This window comes from Hipposideros armiger, unplaced genomic scaffold (assembly GCF_001890085.2).
Source record: "Hipposideros armiger isolate ML-2016 unplaced genomic scaffold, ASM189008v1 scaffold_201, whole genome shotgun sequence".
In the NCBI taxonomy this organism is placed as follows: domain Eukaryota; kingdom Metazoa; phylum Chordata; class Mammalia; order Chiroptera; family Hipposideridae; genus Hipposideros; species Hipposideros armiger.
The window spans coordinates 1,726,010-1,740,468 of NW_017731551.1; the positions used below are offsets into that span (position 1 = coordinate 1,726,010).

A 14,459-nucleotide genomic window follows, 5' to 3' on the forward strand; every position below is an offset into this window, starting at 1 on the left:
ACGGTGTAGGCTGCAGTGGGCTGCCATAAGCTACCATGAGTGGTTGGCAGCCTGCTTGAGCTGCCAAGCGCCTCTGTAAGCAGCCGTCCAGAGGCCGGTGACCGACTGCCTCACCTGGGAAGAATGCAATGATAATACCAACATGGGCCAGTGAAGCGACGTCCTCCACAACTAGACTGAAGAACAAAAGAACAGCGACTTGTCTGTTCCCCTTCCCCCTTTCCCCAATGCTGTTCCCCTCCCCCAATTCCCCAATAAAATCTTTAAAAAGGAAAGAAAGATTAACAAAGTGTAAAGAAGAAAATGTAAATCATCCCAAATTGTATATTTCACATATGACCACTGCTAACATCTGGCTAGGATGCTTTCCAAACTTTTTTCATTGTATATGTATTATAAAGTTGCAATCATATAGACTGTACAGGTTTTGTTTGTTTGTTTTTTTAAGGTTTTATTGGGGAATTGGGTAGTGAGGGGAAAAAAAAGGACACAAAACAAATGCGAAGACCTTGGTAAGATGCAGATTCAAACTTAAACCTATCAGTAAATACATTCCATGTAAACAGAGTCAGTGGTCAAATTAAAGATAGATTGTCACATTGTTCTTTTAAAAAATCCCACACTATTTTTTTTAATAAGGTACACATCTAAAACATAATAAGGATCTAGAAAAGTTGGAAGAAATGATGGGAAAAAATAGAGCATGCAAAACTAAGCGAAAGAAAAGTAATATAGCTATAGTAATATCAAACAAAGTAAACTTAATGGCAAAAAGCATTCATAGAGATAAACAGGGTGAACAGGATTCCTGGACCCAATTCTAACATGTGTGTGTATATGTGTGTGGGGGGGGGTGGAGGGAGGGTGGAAGGGGGGAGGGTTCCTCACACTAACAAGCAATTCTCAGATGCTAGTAGTGTGTCCGAGAATTCAACAAAATTCTGCTGCTATCTACCCAGAGATAAAATCAGATTCCACAGGTAAAGGGCTCAGTCCCACAAGACTGCCCTCCACTTCAGATGCCAGTCCCAAGCCCAGGTTGTTACCTGTGCTTCTGACCAATCGCCTATAAACTGGACGTTCCAACAACCCCCTCCAACTCAGGATGCCAAGCACAGGTCCAGGTTGTTATCTGTGCTTCTGACTGGCCAGCTGTAAATCAGACATTCTCGTGACCCCCTCTCCTTGGGTTTTATTAATTTGCTAGAATGGCTCACAGAACTCAGGAACCCAATCTACTCCCTAGATCACCAGTTTATTATAAAAGGAAATAACTCAGGAACAGCCACATGGAAAGAGATTCATAGGGCAAGGTATGGGGAAGGGGCACAGAGAGTCCATGCCTTCTCAAAGTGGCACTTTCCCAATATCTCTACATGTTCACCAACCCAGAAGCTCTCTGAACCACTCCTTCCTGTTGGGTTTTTATGGAGGCCTCGTTACATAGGCATGACTGATTAAATCATTGGCCATTGGTGATTGATCCAACCTCCAGTCCCTCTCCCCTCCCTGGGCTGGTTGTTCAGGGAATGGGACTGAAAATTCCAACTGTCTAATCAGCAAAGACCTAATATATATTTATAATCTTATTATAAATCAATATCATTAAGGAATACTACAAAATGATTTTTTAAAGAAGGTTCAATTCACCAGGAAGGTGTCATAATTCTGTATTTGAATGAGGCCTAATTACAGCCTCAAATATTGAAGGCAAAATAGACAAAACCACAAGGAAAAGAGAAAAATCCACAATCATCTGTCTCAGTATTCAACAGAATAAGTAGACCAAATTAAAAAAAAAAACACAAAAAACAAAAAAACAGCTCAGGAAAAATTAGCACTCCTGATCTACTGAACTCAGAGTGGATGAACTGGAAATGCAAGCCCCACGTTCAAGACCAGTGGTGTCTCCCCACAATATGATCCCAAGGGAATCCCAAGGGAAGTTTCCTCAACCTAAAATATCCTTCCCATAGACAGAGGTCATTTCAGTCTACAGAATGTTAACTTTCAATCTTTTAGCACAGGAAACACTCTGCCACCTCCTCTTCTTGTTCACATGAAATCATAACAGGCAGAACCTAGATACAATTGGAGGCAGAGAAGGTTCTAGAACACCTTGCTCTTGGCCAACCCCAACCACCACCATGGAGTCTGGCCACTTTTTTGCCTGCACATTTTAGCCTGCACGTTTCAAAAAAATATGTGTAACCTAACACTAATCTCAACCACTTATTAAAAAAAAAACAAATCTTGAGAAAGTTCCCTCAGAATACCCAGCAAGGGAACTTCCTGGTACACCTTCCAAAGCAAACCTGATGTAAAATGTATGCGAGAGTTCCTGGGTTCCTGAGTGAGGTAATCAGCTGCATGGAGTTATTAATTATAGACCTGTTAAAAAAAAAAAAAAGCTAAAAATAGTGACACTTATAAAATAGTTGCCATGTAGCTTTTCCTTTGGGAATTCATGAGTTATCAGGGACCAGTGAAGTCCATCCTATTTGAGAATAATAAAATTATTTGATCTGTGAAGAGAATGTTGATCTTTTAATGACTTGCAAACACCAAATCTAAAACAGGCCCAAATCAAATAACTATGTGTTAAAAAGAGGAGCGAGGGGACAGATTAGTATCCTTGCCCTCCACATCCAGGGCACCCAGAATTTCCTTCAGTGGTATGATTTGATATGATCTGTCAGCTTCGATGGATGGATGTGACTCAAACCACCATCACAACGACCCGACACAGGGCCTTTTCACATCTTTGTGTGTCCCAGGCTCTCATCACCGTGTAGGGACACGCTCTGCTCACATCAAACATGCACCCAGCAGCCTACCTTAAATTCTTTCTGTTGAAGTGACTTGGGTAATATCGCTTTTGAAATAATCCTTTCTTTTGATTGCACAGTTTTTGTTACAGCTGTTCATATTTTTGGATATGAGATTTTTTTTCAGGTCTCAAACATTTTAGAGGCCCTTGAAAATCTCATAAGCGCACTGCTGCTATCTCTAGAGCCTATTGGATAAATCAGCCCTCGTCTATGTAAGAGGTTTACTGTGAGGAAAATGTCAAGAGCCATGTTTGTCCTATTAAGCGATGTCATCTCTGTGCGGACTCGAGGGGAAAATTCCTCTCTGGCTTTGGTATCAAGAACTGTGCTTCTCTTGTTGTTTTTGTCTTGTGAGCCCATAAATCATGGACGTGATCGTGTTACCCTCTCTACATGGCTACCAGGAAGCTTTGAAAACAAGCATGCCATTTTGGGCCCTAAACTCGCTCATGGATGCATCTTATATTTCCTACCCTAACCTTTTCTTTGCCTCATTTCTTTTATGTTAAATGTATTTTACCTAGCTTCATTAATTGTGTGTATGCTTCCTTAAACTCTTTTTGGACCAAGACAGGATATAAATAAACCAATACTTAAATAGTGTTACTCCCCCATATTTTCTATTTATGATGGCCTTTCTATTAAAGTGGTAAATAACATTTACTGAGTACTTACTATCAGCTAGCACTTTACATGGCTGACAACTCCTGAGACATGGGCTACTGTCCATTATTTTTCAGATAAAGAACCTGAGGCTTGGATGTATAAAGTAACTAAAGTAACTAGCTGGGGCCGCTCAGACAATCAGAGGCAGGGCTGGAATTCCACCCCAGGCTGGCCTCATGGTCACCCACTCCCCCCAGCTGGAAACCGTGCGTTTCTCCTGGATCCCTTCTGTGGACGTGGCCTCCTAAGTGCCTTCTGATTCTGTTCCCCTCTTCTCTAGTCTCAGCCCAACCTCTTATGTCAGGGTTCTTGTGATGGCTGGCTGGGATTTTTGCAACAGCTTCTTAGATGATCTCTCTGAATTCAGGCCTGGCCTCCACAGACCTGTGCTCCCTTCCTCTATAATTAATATAATATATAATATACTATAAATAATATACTATACTATACTATACTATACTATACTATAATATAATATAATATAATATAATATAATATAATATAATAACGGTGTCCACAAGTTCCCTACAGGGCGCCCCAGTCGTAAGACAGGGCCCCGTTTCCTTTGTCTAGCATGCAGGACCGTTGCAATCTGTTCTTAGTCTAACTAGACACACCGAGACCAAACCCATGCTCCAAGGACAGTAATTACTTCCCAGAGCAGGGTGACATGCTCAGGCCTCGGGCCCTTACATGTACTGCTTCCGTCTCCTGAGCCTAGTGGTCCAGCATGCATCTTTCACATTTCAGGTCGAAATGCCATCTCCATTGTGAAATGTTCCCTGAATCCCCTAGTCCCTAAGCCCCCTCGGTGAGTTTCCCCTTCTCTGTAGAGACCCCCTGACCACCCTGATTTCATTGTGTGCCCCTCTCCCTCACTGGACCCTGAGCTCCTGGAGGACAGGGGCTGTGTTGCCTCACCCACCTCAGCACCCCGATTCCAAGGGCCCAGCACACAGCCCTACTCACTGAAGTGTTGAATGTTCAACCAAGTGGGAGGCCTGAACTGGATTTTTGTACACTGCCTGAAGACTAGCCTCCTGAAAGCACTTCAGCCCCCAACCCCTAAACCCAAGAACATAAAGCCACCACTGGTTTGTACCTTTGGGCAAATTAGGAAAAAAGTGCCTCTTCTAGCATGCCCGGTCTAAATGGCACTTCTGTGAATCCTTCTGCAGCACCTCTCAGGCAGATGGAACCCCTCCCTTTTTAACAGCCCCAAACTGGGGGAAATTGGCATATTGGAGGTTTTACCATATTGCATGGTCTCACTGCTTGGTCTCACTCCCTGGACACAGTAGGGCAAGTAGGAATCATGTCTTAGCCATTTCTGAGTTTCAAATGCCTCAGATGAGGCCTTTCATACCCATGGTGGGTATTTAATAAATGTTTTAGACTGAACACAGAGCTCCAATCACGTTACAATCCAGTTCACAATCTTCACAAAGCCTCCCGTTTGCCTCCTGACTGCTTCAAACTCCCCGCGGGGCCGGAGGCACCAGACGCTCAGTACCACGGCTCTCCATTTACCTCGCGACCTCCTCCTCCTCAGGTCCCCTACGCTCACCTGCGCTGCGGGCACGGTGGCCTTCTGAGCACCTCTTCCCTCTGGGCCATCGCTCACCTGTCCCTTCTGCCTATAATGCCCTCTTCTCTTTGCTGTCGAAACTATATCCATCCTTTAAGACCCAACTCAGATGCCACCTTCATCATGGAGTACCCCATCCACAGATGTGGCCTTTTTGCTGCTGCAAACTAAGGTGCTTTGTCCTTCCCAAGTCATTCCTGAAACAGCGCTCTGTGTTTGAACGCACGTTGGTAGTTAAAGCCCTTGAAGGGCATGTCTTCCCAGACTTTCACATAATGCACATAGTAAGTGCCTGGAGTGCAAACTCGCTCCAGGCACAAGCAGGGCACACATCTCCTCTCCTCTTTTCTTCCTTTTTTTAATCAGGACGGGCAAACCAGGAGCTCAAGGAAAAACTGCATGAATTGCCCCTCCCTTCCTCCTTGCAGCCACATAGTTTGGCATCTCTTCTAAAGAGGCAACAGCAAGGTGTGACAGGAGAATTTTCCCTTGCTCCACCCCTTCTCTTGTCCCCAAAACACAGAGTAGAAATTCACCTCTGACGGTCGTGGCTTTCAAGCTCCTGCAGGACAGGACCCACACAGGACTCATGGCCCCCATCACTCAGCACACATCAGACGCCTCTCTCTCCAGCATGAGGCACCTCATCTCTGCGGCCCGCGCCGCCCTGGTCCTCAGCCTGGTCTTCGCCTCCTTCCACTCGGCTCGCTGGGCAGGTAGAACTGCGAGCTTTATTCCTGGCCACCCTGGGAAGGGGGCGGGAGGGAGGGAGGAAAAAAGGAGGAGGATTCCTTGGCAAGGGTTGGTCCTGCAGAAAGAAAGAGGAAACAGTCCTTTGTCATCTGAAGGATTAGGCAGGGGGCGGTGGGGTGGGGGTGTTCAAAGTTGACTCCGTCCTCAGCTAGGACGAGAGCAGCCGCCTCTGCTGACCTTTGTCACAGAGAAAGACGAGAAAGCAACGTACACAGTCTCTCCCACCAGGGGACGAAATCAGCCTAAAATGACGCTTTTTGGAGCCCCTTTCCCAGGGGCTCCTTTTCGGTGCCCCGGGCTGCGGTGCTTTGCAATGCTGCCTTTGCACCCCTTCCCCTCACCTCAAGTCCTCTGTCCCTCCCTTGACCTTGTGCTTTCTTTGCAAATTTCACAAAACCTTAACTCATGAAAGCTGCCATATACCGTGTACCCTTCTCCCGTGAGCCCTGTGGAGGCTCGAGGGGTAGAGGCTATCCTGCCCTGCCTTCCCAGGCTGGTCTGTTCATGCACTTCATGCAGAGACCTTGGGTACATCCCCGTGCTCCTGGCTTTTGCCTCCGGCTGGCTTTGTCTCTGTCTCTCTCTCTGTCTCTCTCTCTCTGTCTCTCTCTCTCTCTCTCTCTCTCTCTCTCTCTCTCTCTCCCTCCCTCCCTCCCTCCAGTCTCTCCTGTAGAGGGTCAGACAGTGTGAGCTCTCAAACCCAGTGAGCCTCAACTCCACTATGGCTTGCACAACTTACTAGCTGTGTGGCCTTGGACACATTACTTACCCTCTCTGTGCCCCAGTTGCCTCATTTACAACACGGGGATAATCCTAGTGCTGACACAATGTAGGGTTGTCATCAAGATGAAATGAATGACTACAGGTAAATACATTTTATAATAAACCAGCTCAGAGTAAACACTGAGTGAATGTCAGCATGTTCATTTTATTGTCCAGTACAACTCCTCCTCAAGAAAGAGTGTTTTATTTCTTTCTGTTGACGCTCATGGTGCCTTGTTTAGCATCGAGCTTCAAAAGACCTTGACAAATTGAACTGCACTGAATAATCGGACCTTCCCAGCAGCCTCTACTTTGGAAGTGACTCCAAGTGGGACCATTCGCTGGCTGGCACTGCTGCTAAGGGAGGAGGGTAATAGCAACTTATAACTAGGCTATTCTGTTAGAACCATACAAAATTGCTGATACTGAACAATTTTTTACCTAATACTAGTATCCAATTTACTAGGCTTTTTTCCACTCTCTTGTTCTAGACAGGAACCACTTACCTCCATTCTAGGGTAGAAGGGAGGTGAAAGTCAGGGCCAAGGAAGTTATTTGGGTTACAAGGGACATTAAAATGTTGAGAAATCAATTTCCCCAAAACAAATAAAGACCAAGCTCTAAGCCATTTGGCTGTAAATAATTTACAGTAACAATCAGATTGCATCAAGGTAATTACTTTAGGCAGTACATTAGAGCGGCTAGGGGGTGGGTGGCATGAAATTAGTCTGAGCAGCAAATTCAAGGCTTTGGCTATTCAAGGAGTTTCTTCCTAGCTTGTCCTGCTACGTGACAACAAGCTCCTTTGAAGGACATGCTGACCTAGAGTCAGTGGGGCCTTAAGAGTTTCCAAAACATTTTTTTTTTTGCATTCCCAAGAAGCAGACTGAGCTACATCATTTTCAGAGTCATTAAAATTGGTCTCTCGGTCTTGAACTACCTTGGTTAGTACTAAATTATTTTAAAAAAAAAATTTTTTTTTTTAAGATTTTATTGGAGAATTGGGGAAGGGAAACAGAGTTGGGGAATCGGGGAAGGGGAACAAATAAGTTGCTGTCCTTTTGTTCTTCAATCTAGTTGTAGAGAACGTTGCTTCACTGGCCCATGTTGGTATTCCCGGGTGAGGCAGTCGCTCGCCCGCCATTGGAATGACGCTCACAGTGGTACACAGCAGCTCACGCTGGCTGCTGGCCACTCACACTGGCTGCCAGCCATTCATGGTAGCTCATGGCAGCCCACTGCAGGCCCGCTGCAGCCTACACCATTGCCGGCAACTCACGGCAGCCCATCTCCAGGTCTAGTGGTTGTTCACCATCTTAGCTGTAGAGGGCGCAGCGTCACTGGCCCATGTGGGATCTGAACTGCTGCCCTGCTGCTCAGAGCCAACACTCCTAAGCCAACTCTTAACCAATAGGCCACACGGCCGGCCCTTAAATTTTTTTTGATGATGGAAATATTCCACATCTGTGCTGTGTTTCCAATTTAGTTTTAATCAATTTAAATAGCCACCCGTGGCTGACATACGGGAGAGAGGGGATCGAGAACATCTCTCTTCTTATTCTGTTATGAGAGGGAGCATGGGCAATAGCTTTTCTTCCTTGGAGATTTTTATATCCATAACCCCACCTCACCTCCAAAACTCAGAACTTTTAACAATTCCCACGGAAGTTCCTTGTATCATTGAGCTCCCTGCTGGTTAATTAAGGGACAATTCTAAGCACTGCATATTCTAGCAGCCTGTAGGGTGTTTACTATTTTTGATAACCATCTTGCTGAGTAAAATACCATTATTGTCAGAAATCAAGAATCAAGGTCAGATTTCAAGGGCTATTTGTTCAAGGATTTGAAAGGAATTAAAAGAGAGTTATGAAAAACATTCCAGATTTGTGTGAATATATACTGGAAAAAACCATCTTGTATGTATCCATCTGCACAGAAAGCAGCAAAAATAGAGCATTTAGAAAGCTGTATACAGCAGGCCCTTAGGCACTGACGACAATGAGAAACAGAGAGAAAGCATCTCTGAATGAAAACAGACAGCAATAGAAAAAGGGAACTGTATTAGTTTGCTAGGGCTGCCATAACAAAATACCACAGACCAAGTGGCTTTAACAACAGAAATCTATTTTCTCATGGTTCTCGAGGCTCCAGGTATAGGCAGGGCTGGTATCTCCTGAGGCCTCTCTCCTTGGCTTGCAGATGGCAACCTTTACACTGCATCCTCACATGCTCTCCTCTACCTGCTGTCTCTTCTGCTTACAAGGACACCAGTCATACTGGATTATGGCCCCCACACTCAACCCCATTTCACCTTATAATGACCCCTTTAAAGGGCCTATCTCCAAATACTGTCACTACTGGAGTTAAGACTTCAGCATATGAATTCGGGGGGACATGATTCAGTCCATAACAGGCGGTTGGCTCTGTTAAATGAAGCCTAGACTGGAACTTCTGTAACTGTCATTAATATTCACTATTGATTTACAAAAAAAAGATTTCAAACTCTATGCCTGGGAATGGCTTTTCCTACGGCCTCCAACTATCTTCTGACTTTATTTCCAGAAGCAAGCAGCGACAGCAACTCAACCTTGACCACCCATCACCCAAACCCTGAGACCCTGGAGCAGTGCCTCAGTAAGTGTCTGCCACCTGCCCTAACCCCTGGGGTTACGGAGGGAGCTGGCCCGGGTCTGGGGAGAAACAAGCTCCCAGCTTTCTGTTCATTGATGTCCAGTGGCTGAGTGCCAGGCTGGCCTTCCTGTGCACTCGTTGGCTTTGTTCACAGCCCCCAGAACTCTTGACAGAGTACATCTAAAAAGCTATCTTGGCCTTGGCCCCCATCTAGGCTCGCCATCTTTGGTCCAGGTGGTTTTAATGACCCAGCCCCAGGACAGCAGCCAAAGATGCAGAGTTCAAAAGCTTGTGGAAGTTGGGCAGCAGGAAGACCATAAAAACCAGCGAGTCCCATGTCTGCCCAAGGCAGGAGTTTCATTTTGTACCCTTTGCATATTTCTGTTCATCCTCTACTTGAATACTTCCAGCCACAAGGAGGTCAGTATTTTATAAAGCAACCACTGTTACACATGTCTAAGTAATAGAACGTTTTGCTTTATTCTAATTCTGGCTTCCTTTAGTCCACCCTCCTGGACCAAATGTATTCACTTCTGGGCATTGACAAAGGACAGTAAATAGGTAATTATACGTAGAGGTTCAGAACATGGCTTTGGAGTCCTACAGACTTGGGTTTGAGTTCTAGTTCTGCCATCTTGTGACCTTGGGCAAGTTACAGCCTCAGTTTCTTCATGTGAAAGGGGAGTAATAACAACTGTACGTATCACTTTATGAGGCATAAATAAGGTAACGTGTGCAGAGCATTTAGCTTAGTGCATGGTCCGCTTTCGTACAGGTGAGTTGTCGTATTATGTTTCTTGTTATGAATATTCGAGCAGGAGCTGGGCAGGGCTGGTGTGATGCCCCCTGGCACACTTGCTCTCTCTTCCCCACCAGATGTGGACTTCTGCCCACAGGCAGCCCGGTGTTGCCACATTGGAGTGGATGAATACGGCTGGATCATGGCCGCTGTTGGCTGGAGTCTTTGGTTTCTCACCCTCATCCTGCTCTGTGTGGACAAACTGATGAAGGTAACTCCAGACGAGCCCAAGGACTTGCAAGCATGAGACGGACATTCATAGCCCCAAGCAGATCAATCGCCACCCAGCTATGGATAATAGCAGGAGCGGATTGGTTCCTGTTAAAGTCATTTTCACCTTTAAACTTCAGTTACTTTTAAAAAAGAAGGAAGGAGGATATGGGGATCCAAATCAGGCAATGCCTGATTTCAAAAGGCACTTGGGCCTTCTGAGCCCTGATAATATAATATCCTTTCTCCAGAGAGTCTCTAGGGGAATTGCTTCTACTTTAACCATCACTTTCTTCTGCACTCCAAGGGTGGTGCACGAGAAACACGAGACTAAGTCTTTTAGTCAACACATTTGAAATTAAACTCCGAACCTTCATACCAAAAACAGGCCACTGTTATCTGTCCCTCAGTTCAGTCCAGGGCATCACTGTCATTTCAAAATATCAGGATCGCCTTTGACACGCCCAAAGCCCTCACCCCCATGTCTAGCGCTTCTCCAGCTTTTGTTTTCTCAGCAATACCTTCCCTGGCTAGCCTGTCCCCTTCTCCCGGCCAGCCCCCTGGTTCTTGCCTTCACTACGTCATCTCTGCATGATTTCAGGAGCATTTCCTTTCGTTCTCGCTGCCTTCCGGGTCTTCCTCCCCAGCTCGCCCCACCCCACAGGCAGCTGCTGGAGTAGTGTTGTCACTCCCCTGCTCACCACCTTCCGTGACTCCTAATGTCAGAAACTCACAGCCTGGCATTCAGCTCTTCTCATGAGTCCAACCATCTTACGCCCAGCGCAGGGGGTGAAGGGCTCTGACTGGCCCACGGGGTGGCTTCCACTTCTCTGCTGCCTCCCAACTCCGCCTCCAGAATGAAGGCCATTGCTCAGAAGTCCAGCTCAAATGCTTGCTCTGTGGGGGGCCTGCCTGATCATCCATCTTGGGGGACCTGAAGCTGTTGCTCTTAGCTGCAGTGCCCTGAGATGCAGCCATCATGGACGGACCGCCTCATAATCAGTTTATACTTCTGGGGCACAGTAAGCTCTTCAGTGTTTGTCCAAAGACAGAACGAATGAATAAGCCCCTGACCCAGATGAACTTAAAACCGTCACTGAGCATTTGGAATCTCCATTTTTCTATAAATGGTTGAAATAACCAACTTCCAAAGAAGCCAGTTGGTTTGATTCCTGGTCTCTCAATGAGCCAGTTTGCATAAGGATGTCGCCAGTTGTTGTGAACTCTGCCAGCGGGGTCGCGAGGAGGAAGGAGGGTGGGCTCATCAGAAGGAATAAAGGACAAAATTACTTTCTTTATGAAATAATTTCTGCCCTTTGTTAGGAAAGACGTATTTAGGTTGGATAAACTCTAAATAATCAAACTCCAAAAAAAGGAAAGTGAAGGAAGCCTCTGAAATAGGAAGAAATGTTTTCTTGAGGTGGCCAATGATTCAAAGCTGCCCAACGCTCAGAAAATCTAAACTTCCTGGACTATGGGAGGAACTCAAAGGATCGCCTCGCTCATTTGGAAGACCCAGCGAGTTTCAGAATGTCAGTTGTTGCATCAGTAAAATGGGATGGATTTATTGTGCCTATGTGTTAAGTAATCACGTGAGCAAAAGTGTCTGCAAGATGCCTGGTGCATGTTGTGGAAATATACATGAGTCTGTGTTCCACGGTTTTAGAGATTCAAGGAAAGTGTTTCTACAATATGTGATGGTTTAAATCCTTAGGGATCAAAAGTCTCAGTAAGGAGCACACTTTGATGTCACACCTGCAAGCATTTTGTAATAAAACAGTGTGATGTAGTGGGAAAAGCATTAGCTCCAAAACGAAAAATAAGAAGGGAAATTAAGATTTATTTCTGGCCAACGTGATCAGAAACAGGTCACTACCTTGCTGAGCATCAACTTTCTAAGTGGGAAATGTAAGACATGGACCAAATTAGTGGTTGCAAACTCCTAGAGCTATTTGAGGTGTGGCACAGAGGGAGGAGGCTGAGACCCCTGTCTCTTTTATATATCAGATGTCCGTGGTAAGATTTCATTTGTTGCTTTAAAAAGCAGAGAGTCAGAGCATCAGTCGATATCTGAGATCCCCCCTCAACCTGGGGCGATGTATAAATTCTCAGACAACATCAAAGTGAATTATGTGTAGCTGCTGCCACTGCCACATTAAAATTTAGGTATTTCGTGGGTTGCTTTTCTTTCATCTGCCCAGGAGGAAGGTAGACCAACTCCAAACACTCTTTCTTTGAGACGGGAAAGAAAGATGGTTACATAATTTGATGAAGATGCTTCCCAGATGCTTTATCTCAGTTTTGGTCTTAGCATGGAATCTATTCTAGCAAAGTAAGGATGTGTCAGTAAAGGAAAAAGGCAAACCCGAGGGGGAAAAATCGAGTAGTAACTTCCAGGGGTCTAAGAGCTTCCTGGTACAAAGTAGTAGGATCTGCCTAACTGTAGATGGACTTCTCATTTGAAAAACTTGCCTGTAGTCATCAATGCTGTCCTTAGCACAATTACAGACTGTGTGACACAGAGCCCACACTCTTCTGGACGTTTCTATATCAAAATGTCTTATCCAGAAATAGAATAAACATTAAGGTGTGGCACAATTTAGTTGACTGTAAAAAAAAATCATTTTTAAAGCCATCCCTTTTTATATGCATGCTACCCAAAGACAAATAAACCACATATAGAATTTTCTATTACAAAGGAAATGCTGTGCCATGCATGATTGCTCAAAAACAAGTCTTAGGCTAGCTTGGGCCTGTTTTCCACAAAAATGTATGTAAGCATGTTTTTAGACTTAGAGAAATAACCACGTAGAAATGTGTTTGATGAAGGCTAGCTCTTTCTGAACCCTGGCATCTGTCTTGAAGTCACATATACACATATGCACTGTATGTGTGATTCCATGGGCCTCCCTGGCAAATAGTAGGAGTCCCACCTGAGTCTACAACCGGCCTTCTCGGGCTCCATCCCATCCTCCACACGTCCAGCCTGATCGTTCTATCACATAAATAAGCGATCAAGTCAGTGTCTTGCCTTAAATCCTCTGGTGACCCCCCCCCCCACAGCTGACAGAATAAAACCCATGCTCTTAGGATGACCCATAAGACCTTCTGTAATTGGACTCCCAAACATGTCTCTCGCTTTTGCATATTCTCCCAGCACACCCAGTGTTGAATTATTTCAATTCCCTGAACATGCCAGGCCCTCTCTGGCCACCATGCCTCGTTCTTGCTGTTCACACACCTGGACCACACCTCCCCATGAGGCAGCTTTGCCGTGAAGCAAGAGAAGCTTAAACGCTGGGTCTCCTTACGTGCATGTCCTCCTACCCCACCCCAAGGTCCTCTACCTAATTTTGTAATTCTTTTTTTTTTTTTTTAAGAAAGGCCCTCTAATTGTATACATTTTAGGCCTCTAAACCTGGACCTGTCTTGCTCTTCCCCACCCCTTTCCCTTTCCTGATTGGACTAATTTAGTTTATGGGGATTGGTTTTCCAAGTCAAGCTGTCCCCTTCTCCCTGGATGGACACACACAAATACACAAACACACATGTGCACACGTGCTCCACCTCAGTGGCCTGTGCTCATCTCCAGGACAGCACTGTGACAAAGATTCTGCCCTGGACCAAACTCTAGCCAGGGTCCTCTGAGTCCACGTCTCTACCAGGCCTCAACCTTGGCCTATAAATACTTAAACACCTTCGGGAATATAGTCAACAATATTGAAATAACTACGTACGGTGTCAAATGGGTACTAGACTTATTGGGGGGATTACTTCATAAGGTGTATAAATGTCTAATCACTACGTTGCACACCTGAACTAATATTGTATGTCAACTGTAATTTAAAAATAAAAGTTTTTTAAAAGGAAAAAAAAAGACGTAAACACTAACATAATTTCTAACAGCACAAGGCCATATCCCCAGGATGACCCCAGAACTCACTTTAAGTGCCTGAGACAGCTCAAGGCAGCCCAAAGAATTTATCGTTTGTTCTAACCAACACCTCATAGGAAGACCCTGACCACTCTTTCTTAGAGCATTTACTAAAAAGCGCTTTTAGTTGTGAAACCTTCCTCTAGCTCTTTGAGCTGTATAGATCTAGATCTATATGTCTGTGTCTCCGACAGCTCAGGCCCTGAAAGCTAGTCCTTTAACCTGTAACCCTCAGGGAGGCCAGGGCCTCTGTCTCCCAGTTTCTGTGGGAGAACAGAATCCTAA

General features: G+C 45.2%; 2 protein-coding genes across 3 annotated transcripts in view; one reads left to right on the plus strand and one right to left on the minus strand.

The window, feature by feature from the left end:
• LOC109388515 (V-type proton ATPase 116 kDa subunit a-like) overlaps positions 1–5,710 on the minus strand; it is a 76,789-nt gene extending 71,079 nt beyond the window's left edge. The window contains exon 1 of the mRNA XM_019653241.1: positions 5,622–5,710. The gene's annotated coding sequence lies outside the window, so the exon portion shown is untranslated. The remainder of the gene's footprint in view (positions 1–5,621) is intronic.
• TMEM213 (transmembrane protein 213) lies at positions 5,622–14,014 on the plus strand. 2 transcript variants are annotated; one of them, XM_019653266.1, is made up of 4 exons: positions 5,622–5,801; positions 9,163–9,234; positions 9,446–9,651; positions 10,128–14,014. In XM_019653266.1, the coding sequence occupies exons 1-4, from the start codon at positions 5,675–5,677 to the stop codon at positions 10,275–10,277; spliced, it is 555 nt and encodes a 184-aa protein (XP_019508811.1). In that variant the 5' UTR covers positions 5,622–5,674; the 3' UTR covers positions 10,278–14,014. The 2 variants fall into 2 exon arrangements, with proteins under 2 accessions (XP_019508811.1, XP_019508812.1); XM_019653267.1 differs by lacking the exon at positions 9,446–9,651 and having other exon boundaries at positions 10,108–14,014.
• The last annotated feature ends 445 nt before the right edge of the window (positions 14,015–14,459 follow it).